General features: G+C 44.8%; 1 protein-coding gene across 1 annotated transcript in view; it reads left to right on the top strand.

Annotated features, from left to right (window-relative positions):
• The first annotated feature begins 65 nt into the window (after window positions 1-65).
• The window catches only part of GTF2H3 (general transcription factor IIH subunit 3), a 31,939-nt gene continuing 21,256 nt past the window's right edge, over window positions 66-10,748 (top strand). The window contains exons 1-2 of the mRNA XM_012447135.3: window positions 66-180; window positions 5,137-5,216. Coding sequence (XP_012302558.1) covers window positions 168-180; window positions 5,137-5,216 — 93 coding nt within the window. The 5' untranslated portion in view covers window positions 66-167. The remainder of the gene's footprint in view (window positions 181-5,136; window positions 5,217-10,748) is intronic.

Here is a 10,748-nt window from a genome sequence, read left to right as displayed (position 1 = left end):
CCTTACTTCCGGCGCACCTCCGCATTCTGCTTCCGGTGCCTAGCGTGCAGGGCCGGGTTAAAAAATCCGGCGAGTCACTCCGTGGCGCCAGACGTTGGGCTGCGCAGGATCTGAGCCGCTCGCCTGACTGATCACCGCTTGCTCTGCGCTGAGGTGCTGGGGCTGCCATGGGGTCAGATGGTGAGCACCCTGCAGGGCAGGACTCTGACCCCAGGGCTCGGCGGGCTGTCCGGCTACCACCGCCAAATGGAGTGTGTCTTTTGGGCTGGGTGGAACCCATTTGGTGTTTAGAGGAGTAGCCGAGGCATTCATTCATTCAGTAAATGTTTTTGAATCGCCTCCTGTGTGCAGGCGTTATTTTTTGCATTGGAGCAGAGATCGTGACAGACAGGGGCCCTTGTGGAGGTTAGAGTCTAGTAGGTGAGACAGACGAAAATAATTTCAGCCGGGCGCGGTGGGTTAGGCCTGTAATGCCAACAGTTTGGGAGGCCGAGGCAGGAGAATCACTTGAACCAGAGAGTTCAAGACCAGCCTGGGCAACACAGCCAGACTCCATCTCTAAAAATAATAATAATAATAATTAGCCGGGTGTGGTGGCGCGTGCCTCTGGTCCCAGCTACTCGGGAGGCTGAGGCGGTAGAATCACTTGAGCCCAGAATTTCAAGGCTTTAGTGAGCTATGATCGCACCACGGTACCCAGTCTGGGCGACAGGGCACGACCTTGGCAATAAAAAAATTTAACAAGGCCGGGCGTGGTGGCTCACGCCTGTAATCCCAGCACTTTGGGAGGCCGAGGCTGGTGGATCACGTGGTCAAGAGATCGAGACCATCCTGGCCAACATGGTGAAACCCCATCTCTACTAAAAGTACAAAAAATTAGCCAGGCGTGGTGGTGCATGCCTGTAGTCCTAGCTACTCGGGAGGCTGAGGCAGGAGAATTGCTTGAAACCGGAAAACGGAAGTTGCAGTGAGCCGGGATCCCGCCACTGCACTCCAGCCTGGCGATAGAGCGAGACTATGTCTCAAAAAAATAAAAATAAAAAATATATTTTTCAAAGGATGACGAGCTATGAAGGTGATGCAATAGTATGGCCCTAGTTACAATAGTACATTGTGAGTAGGATCAAGGAGGAGCTGTTTTAAATAGAGGTCTAGGAAAAGAGCAGGATATTGAAACCGACTTGAATGATTCTGTGAAGTTCTGGGGGAAGTGCACTTTAAGTGCAAAGGTCCTGTGGCAGATTGAGCCACCAAGTTACCCTGAGAAGAGAGAAATGAAGAGCTTGTGGGTAGAGGATGGTGGGGAGACTCATTCGTGCATTAAACTACCACATATAGAACCTGATGTCTTAAAGAAAAAGGCTAGAGGGATAAGATCAGAGAATCAGTCCGTTTCAGTCATACAGGACCTTATTGGCCCTGATAGACCTTATTTTTAGGTGCTATACAAAGACGTTGTAGAGTTTGAAGCCAGGAAGTATTATGATCTGATTTGCAATTTAAAAGATCACTTTGGCTGTTGTGTGGAAATTTGACTGTGGGGAGCAAGAATAGAGATAGGGGAATCCTTTCAGGAACTGTAATAGGCCGGGTGTGGTGGCTCACACCTGTAATCCCAGCACTTTGGGAGGCCGAGGTGGGTGGATCGCAAGGTCAGGAGTTCGAGACCAGCCTGACCAACATGGTGAAACCCTGTCTGTACTAAAAATACAAAAAATAGCTGGGCATGGTGACATGCGTCTGTAATCCCAGCTACTTGGGCGGTTGAGGCAGGAGAATCGCTTGAATCCAGGAGGTGGAGGTTGCAGTGAGCCGAGATCACACCATTGCATTCCAGCCTGGGCAACAGAGTGAGACTCCATCTCAAAAAAAAAAAAGGAACTGTAATAATTATCCATCCTCTCTTAATTGATGTGAAACCATACCACAACCCTGTGAGGGAGGCAGGCCTGGCATCGCCCCTGTCTGCAGATAAGGTAGTGAACTAAAGAAGGAAATTCACAGGGACATTGCATGTGTATAGGTGCACACCTTTCTTTTCAGGCAACACTTTTTCTGTCTGGCAGACACAGCTATATTAAGTGCTTCTGTCCTAGGCACTTCATTGTGTGATTTACACATTTTTTTGTTTTGCTTTTCTATTTAAAAAAATAGAGATGAGGACTCACTATGTTGCCCAGGCTGGTCTCTAACTCCTGGGCTGAAGTGATCCTCCTGCCTCAACCTCCCAAAGTGTTGGGATTACAGGTGTGAGCCACTGTGCCAGTCCTGATTTACATACGTTATTTTATCCTAAGATTAGCAAAATCCATTGTTTTTTAAGAAGTCCACAGTCTAAGTGGTCAGGACTGGGAAGAGAGATCAGAAACACAACTAACTGTAAAATGAAATAGTAAGTGCTGATTGTCATTAGAGGAGGGTCAGTTAGAGCTGGTGCTGGTCAGAGGTGGGCAGTGGAGCAGGGAAGAGCCACAGTCTTTAGAATCAAGCAGACCTGTCTTTAGAACAGGGCTTTGGCCTTGTCACTTGCTAGGAGACCATATGTGACTTAGGAAAAGTTACTTTCATTTGCAAAATGGGAATAACATATATCATATTCCAGCTAATCTAAGATAATATTGATTATGAGATGTGCCCTTATTTAATTCACTACTAAGAAAGAAACAGTGCCACTAATCTTAATGATAAGGATGCCATTCAGATGTCAACAACTATTAAACGTAAAAAACAAGGAGTAGGGGTCATCTTATAATTGATGGCAGTAAAATGTCCCTTGCTGGATGGTTGTCAGGATGGAATGGGATTTGGGGATTACAGATTCCAGTGCCTGGTGCAGAGGAGGCTGGCATTCTTGCTCCTCTGAGATAGGGGAGCCATGACCTGCTGGAAGAAAGAGTTTGCATTAGTTTGGGGCCTTGAAGAGTAATTGGGATTTAAATATGCAGAAATCAAAGATGGGGTGGAGATTCTCCTAATGTAGGAGACAGGACTGCAGGAAGGAAGGTATGGAGGCAGAAAAGGCATTACTGCTCTTTGTTATTAAATGAGCATCCTGGAGCCGGACGGTGGCTTACGCCTGTAATCCCAACACTTCAGAGGCTGAGGTGGGAGGATCGCTTGAGCCCAGCAGTTTAAGACCAGCCTAGGCAACAAAGTGAGACCTATCTCTACAGAAAATTTAAAAATTAGCTGAGTGTGGTGGTACACGCCTGTGCTCCCAGCTGTGCGGGAGACTGAGACAGGAGGATAGATTGAGCCCAGGAGGTCGAGGCTGCAGTGAGCTATATTCGTGCCACTGCACTGAAACCTGGGTGACAGAGTGAGACCTTGTCTCAAAAAATTGTTTAAAAATACATAAATAAATAAATGAGCATCCCAGGCTTTTCATAACAGTGTGTACTTAACAGGTTTGTATGTCTGTCTGTCACCTCAATTAGAGTATAGTCTCTTTGAGGGCTTGGACTCAGTATCCCCAAGACCTAACACTGGTAGTGTAAAAGTTTGTTGAAGGATTAATGTGTTCGGGGTGGCGTGTGCATGTAGTCCTCACTACTGGGGAGGCCGATGAGGGAGGATCACAAGCCCAGGATTTCAAGACCTGCCTAGGCAATTTATCGAGACCTTATCTCTTAACAAAAATCAGAAAACAAAAATCCAAACGAACGATTAATGTGTTACGGTAGCCTGTTTAGTTTGGAGAATAGAATTCCTTTTCACAATAAAATCTTTACGTAGGAATTGCTTTCCTCTCTTTTTTTTTTTTTTTTTTTTGAGAGTAAAAAAAAGGTCCTACTCTGTCATCCAGGCTGGAGTGCAGTGGCACAATCTCAGCTCACTGCAACCTCTGCCTCCCAGGTTCAGTTGATTCTCCTGCCTCAGCCTCCTGAGTAGCTGGAATTACAGGCATGCACCACCACACCTGGCTAATTTTTTTTGTATTTTTAGTAGAGACAGGATTTCGACATGTTAGCCAGGCTGGTCAAACGCCTGACCTCAGGTGATCTGCCCACCTTAGTCTCCCAAACTGCTGGGATTACAGGCATAAACCACCATGCCCAGCCTGTTTTTTTACCTTTTAAAAAGTAACTTAATTATAATTGGCCCTGCTGCTACATGATTTTATGAGTATGGGCCATATTGACACCTAAGCAAGCCTCCCTTTAATTTTTTGTGCCTGAAATTCTACCACTGGGATTCCTACTACTGGTTAACCAGTGCCTTCTGTCCTCGGCCAGGCATTCCAAAAGCAGTAAGTGGTGTTTTGTTTTGTTTTTCTGACGAGATCTCATTCTGTCTCCCAGGCTGGAACATGGCTCACTGTAGCCTCAACTTCCTGGTCTCAAGTGATCCTCCCACCTCAGCCTCCTGAATAGCTGGGACTACAGGCGTGTGCTACCATACCCAGCTAATTTTTTTTTTTTTTTTTTTTTTTTTTTTTGTATTTTTAGTAGAGACGGGGTTTCACTATGTTGGCCAAGCTGGTCTGGAACTCCTGACCTCAAGTGATTTCCCCACTTCGGCCTCTCAAAGTGCTGGGATTATAGGCATGAGCCACTGCACCTGGCCCTAATTTTTGTATTTTTAGTAGAGAAAGGGTTTTGCCACATTGCCCAGGCTGGTCTCAAACTTCTGTGCTCAAGCCATCTGTCTGTCTTGGCCTCCCAGAGTGCTGGGACTACAGGCCTGTGCCACCATGCTGACCCCCATTCAGTAGATATTTATTGAGCAGTTGCAGTGTGCTAGGAATGAGGAGAAGCAGTGAAGAAAAGAGGCAAAAATTCCCACCCTCACAGAGTTTACATTTAGTGCAGAAGAGATACAGGGGTTCAGGAAGTAGGCAAGAGCTTGCTAAGGACCCAATGTGCTTTAAAACTTTCTACCTGTTTCCTTTCTCTTGCTGATTTTGTGCAAAGGGCGAGCATTCTCATTGCTCTTTTTTCAGGTTTAATCCTTATTTTAATAAAGTTTTCAAGCAGAAAAAAACTTTAACTGGATCTTCTGTTAATCTCATAAGGTGATAAACATTTAAAGGCAGACAATGGTCCTCTTGATTTAATTTATGAATTGGGAATGTTAGCTTTGATTCATTTTTATGAAGCTAATATTTTAAATTTTATTTCTTGTTGATGTTTTCAGAAGATGAATTGAATCTTCTGGTTATTGTAGTTGATGCCAACCCAATTTGGTGGGGAAAGCAAGCATTAAAGGAATCTCAGGTAAGACTGCTCGAGGAGGCCTTTGGATAATTCTGGTTTAACTGAGTATATTGCTTTTTAAAAAGATGGTTTTATTAAAGTATAATTTACATACTATAATATTCAGCTACTGTTCAGTTTAGTGCTTTTTTTAAAGTAAATTTGCACAGTTGTATAACCAGCCCCACATTTCTTCTTTAGTGTGTTTATATAACTGGATGACACTCCCTCATGCCTGTCTGCAGTCAGTCCCTGCTTCTATGTGTAAGCTGCAGGCAACCGCTCATCTGCCTTCTGTCTCTAAATTCCCTTTTCTGGACATTTCATGTATTGATTCCATACAATATGTGGTCTTAAAAAATACTTTCTATTTTGAAATATTTTATTTTTAAATAATATAGACATAGGAAACCAGAAAAGGTACAGAGACCCATCACTCAGGTTCTTCCAGGGGTGACATCTTCCATAGCTATAGTACAGTATTGAAACATCAGTGCAGTCTACAGAGCTAATCAGATTGCAGGTTTTATATACGCTCACGTGTGTGTGTGTGTGTGTGTGTGTAGTTCTGTGCAGTTTTACCACATTCATCGATCTGTGTATTCACCAGCTCCACCATCAGGATATGGAACTGTTGCTTTACTACAAAGGAGCCCCCTTCTATAGTAGTTACAGAACCTTCCTAGTCCCCATCTCCAACCCCTAGTAAACACAAATATACTAATCGGGTCTCCATTTCTATAATTTTATTTTGTCTATAGATCACATAGTAGGTAATCTTTGAGGATGTCTGTTCTTTATCCAGCATAATGCCCTTGAAATCCATCCAAGTTGCTGCCGTATCAATAATTTTTCCTTGTTTTGTCTTTTTTGAGACAAGAGTCTTGCTCTGTTGCCCAAGCTGGAGTGCAGTGGTGCCACCATAGCCCATTGCAGCCTCAGATTCCTGGGCTAAAGCAGTTATCTGGCCTCAGCCTACTGAGTAGCTGGTACTACAGGTGTACACCACCATGCCTGGCTAATTTTTGTGTTTTTAGAAGAAACAGGTTCTCACCATGTTGCCCAGGCTGGTCTTGAACTCTCGGCTTCAAGCTGTCCTCCTGAATAGTCCTGTAATCCCATCACTTTGGCCTTCCACAGTGTTGGGATTACAGGCGTGAGCCACCATGCCAGCCCAATACATAATTTTTAAGCATAGTCACCCTATTGTGCTTTCAAACATTGAATTTACATATATATATATATATATATATATATTTTTTTTTTTTTTTTTTTTTTTTTCTTTCTGAGACTGAGTCTTGCTCTGTTGCCTAGAGCTGGAGTGCAATGGCACGATCTCGGCTCACTGCAACTTCCGCCTCCCGGGTTCAAGCAATTGTCATGCCTCAGCCTCCCAAGTAGCTGGGATTATAGGCGTGTGTTACCATGCCCGGCTCATTTTTGTTTTTTTTTTTTTTGAGACGGAGTTTCGCTCTTGTTACCCAGGCTGGAGTGCAATGGCGCGATCTCAGCTCACCGCAACCTCCGCCTCCTGGGTTCAGGCAATTCTCCTGCCTCAGCCTCCTGAGTAGCAGGGATTACAGGCATGTGCCACCATACCCAGCTAATTTTTTGTATTTTTAGTAGAGACGGGGTTTCACCATGTTGACCAGGATGGTCTAGATCTCTTGACCTCGTGATCCACCAGCCTCGGCCTCCCAAAGTGCTGGGATTACAGGCGTGAGCCACCGCGCCCGGCCCATTTTTGTTTTTTTTTAATAGAGATGAGGTTTCACCATGTTAGCCAGGCTGGTCTCCCAACTCCTGACCTCGTGATCCACCCACCTCGGCCTCCCAAAGTGCTGGGATTACAGGTGTGAGCCACTGCACCTGGCTGAATTGATTTATTCTGTCTGAATGTACGTTTGCACGTGTAACCTACTTGTCTTTATCCTCTCCTGTTCCCTCCCCACTTGTCCTTTCTAGTCTCTGTTATCTATCTTTCCACTTTCTACTCCATGTAATCACATTTTTTTAGCTCCAACTTATGAGTGAGAACATGAGGTATTTGTCTCTTTTTTTTTATTTTTATTTTTTATTTTATTGACAAGGTCTCTGTCACCTGGGCTGGAGTACAGTGGCGTGATAATGGCTCACTGTAGCCTCAATCTCCTGTTCTCAAGAAATCCTCCTGCCTCAGCCTTCCGACTTGGGAAGATAGGCATGTACCACCATGCCCAGCATTTGTCATATTTTGAGTTAATGTTTGTTTGTTTTGTTTTTTTAGATGGAGTCTCGCTCTGTCGCCCAGGCTGGAGTGCAGTGGTACAGTCTCGGCTCACTGCACCTCTGCCTCCCAGTTTCAAGTGATTCTCATGCCTTAGCCTCCCGAGTACTTGGGACTACAGGCACACGCCACCATGCCCAGCTAATTGTTTGTATTTTTAGTAGAGATGGGGTTTTTTGCCATGTTGGCCAGGCTCATCTCGAACTCCTGGCCTCATATGATCTGCCCGCCTTGGCCTCCTAAAGTGTTGGGATTAGAGGAGTGAGCCACCGCACCTGGCTGATTCTTCATGAGTGTTCGTAATCTGGTCCCACTCTCTACCACACTTTCTTTGCCTGTCCTCACTCCCAAGCAATTCTTGATCTCTTTCTGTTACTACAGATTAGTTTGCATTTTCTAGATTTTTTTTTATGTAAACAGAATCAAACAGTATATAGTGGGGAGGTTTTTTTGGCCTGTTTTTGTTTTTTTCTGGGGACAGAGTCTTGCTCTGTCACCCAGGCAGGAGTGCAGTGCCATGATCTTGGCTCACTGCAGCCTCCACCTCCAGGGTTCAAGTGATTCTTCTGTCTCGGCCTTCTGAGCAGCTGGGATTATAGGTGTGTGCCACCACACCTGGCTAATTTTTGTATTTTTAGTAGAGATGGGGTTTTGCCATGTTAGCTAGGCTGGTCTCGAACTCCTGACCTCAAGTGATCTGCCCACCTTGCCCTCCCATAGTGCTGGGATTACAGGTGTGAGCCACTGCTCCCAGCCAACTGAGCATAATTATTTTGAGATTTGTTAATGTTATATGTATCCATAGTTCATTTATTTTTATTGCTAGTGTTCCATTATATAGATATCCCACAATTTGTTTATCTCTTCTCTTGTTCATGGATATTTAGGTTGGTTCAAATTTTTGTCTATTACGGATAAAGGTGCTATGAACATTTGTATACCAGTCTTCTTATTTATTTATTTTTATTTATGTATCTATGTTTTGAGATGGAGTTTTGCTCTTGTTGCTCAGGCTGGAGTGCAATGACGCGATCTCGGCTCACTGCAACCTCTGCCTCTCAGTTCAAGCGATTCTCCTGCCTCAGCCTCCTGAGTAGCTGTGATTACAGGCACGTGCCACCACGCCCAGCTAATTTTTTGTATTTTTAGTGGAGATGGGGTTTCATCATGTTGACCAGGCTAGTCTCGATCTCCTGACCTCAGGTGATCCACCTGCCTCGGCCTCCCAAAGTGTAGGGATTACAGGCATGAGCCACCGTGCCCAGTCATATACCAGTCTTTTTATAGACATATATATTTGTTTTTCTTGGATACATATTTGGCAGTAGAATGGTGGGTCATACAGGTAGATGTGTAACTTTTTTAGAAACTTCCAGGCTGGGCATGGTAGCTCACACCTGTAATCCCAGCACTTTGGGAGGCTGAGATGGGCAGATCACGAGGTCAGGAGTTAGAGACCAGCCTGGCCAATATGGTGATACCCCATCTCTACGAAAAATACAGAAAAATTAACCAGGTGTATTGGCACGTGCCTGTAGTCCTAGCTACTCAGGAGGCAGAGGTTGTAGTGAGCTGAGATCATGCCACTGCACTCCAGCCTGGGTGACGAAGTGAGACCCTATCTCAAAAAGAAGAAAGACTTGTTTTATAGCCTAGCATAGGGGCTGACAAACTAGGGCCCGTGGGCCGGATCCAGCCTCTTGTCTGTTCTTTTTATGACAGGTGAGCTGTCTTCCACTTTTCAGTGGTTTAAAATAAATTCAGAAGAATAATATTTTTGTGACTTGAAAATTATACGAAATTCAAATTTCTGGATCTATAAATAAGCCTCACTCATAAATTTCTATGTTTTCTGTCACAGCTTTGCATTACAACAGCAGAGTTGAGTAGCAATAAAGATCGCATGGCTCAAAAAGCCTGAAATATTTACTATCTGGCCCTTCACAAAACTAGTTTACTGATGTCTGGCCAATTCTGTGTTCTGTTCTGGAGAATGTTGCATGTCTACTTGAAAAGAATATGCATTCTCTGTTTCTAGTGAAGTGTTCTATAAATGTCTATTAGTTCAAGTTGGCTGATAGCGTGCCTATAGTCCCAGCTACTTGGGGGGCTGAGGTGGGAGGATCACTGGAGCCCAGGAGGTTGAGTCTTCAGTGAGCCATGACCATGCCACTGCAGACCAACCTGGGAGACAGAGCAAGACCCTGTCTCAAAAAAAAAAAATTATCGAGAATAGAGTATTGAAATGAAGTATTGTTGAATTGTGTATTTCTTTTTTTTGTTGTTTGTTTGTTTTGTTTTTTGAGATGGAGTCTTGCTCTGTCACCCAGGCTGGAGTGCAGTGGTGTGATCTCTGCTCACTGCAACCTCTGCCTCAATTCTCCTGCTTCAGTCTCTCGTGTAGCTGGGACTATAGGTGCATACCACCACACCCGGCTAATTTTTGTATTTTTAGTAGAGACTGAGTTTTACCATATTGGCCAGACTGGTCTGGAACTCCTGACCTCAAGTGATCTGCCTGCCTCGGCCTCCCAAAGTGCTGGGATTACAGGCATGAGCCATGTGTCTGGTCCATTTTTCCCTGTTTTTGTTTTTGTTTTTTTTTAATTGAGATCGACTCTCACTCTGTCACCCAGGCTGGAGTACAGTGGCACCATCTCGGCTCACTACCATCTCAGCCTTCTGGTTCAAGCAGTTCTCCTGCCTCAGCCTCCCGAGTAGCTGGGCTCACAGGCATGTGCCACCATACATGGCTCATTTTTGTATTTCTAGTAGAGACAGGGTTTTGCCACGTTGTCCAGGCTGGTCTCTAATTCCTGACCTCAAGTGATTTGCCTTCCTTGGCTTCTCAAACTGCTGGGATTATAGGCATGAGCCGCTGCATCCAGCCTTCAGTTATTTTCTTACTGGTTACTGTATTCATTCAGTAGGACTGCCAAAACAAAGTACCACAAATTTGGTGGTTTAAAACAATAGAACTGTGTTGTCTCTGCGGTGGAAGCTAGAAGTCGAGGTGCTTCCTCTGAAACCTTTACGGGAGGATCTTCCCTGCCTCTTCGGAGTGGTTGCTGCAGTCCCTGGCATTCCTTGGCTTGAAGATACCTCACTCCAGTCTCCGACTGTGTCATCCCAGCTGTCTCCTCCCTGTGTGTCTCCATTTTCTCCTCTAAGAACATCGGTGTCCTTGGATTAGCGTGCCTCCTACTCCAGTATGACCTCTTCTCACTTGATTTTATTTGCAGTGATTCTGTTTCCAAATAACATCACGTTCACAGGTACCAGAAGTT

Source organism: Aotus nancymaae, unplaced genomic scaffold (genome assembly GCF_030222135.1).
Source record: "Aotus nancymaae isolate 86718 unplaced genomic scaffold, 86718_ANA_hifiasm-v0.15.2.pri h1tg000021l, whole genome shotgun sequence".
NCBI classification, from domain to species: domain Eukaryota; kingdom Metazoa; phylum Chordata; class Mammalia; order Primates; family Aotidae; genus Aotus; species Aotus nancymaae.
Note: the sequence above shows the minus strand (reverse complement) of the source record. Positions and strands in the feature narration are given on the sequence as shown.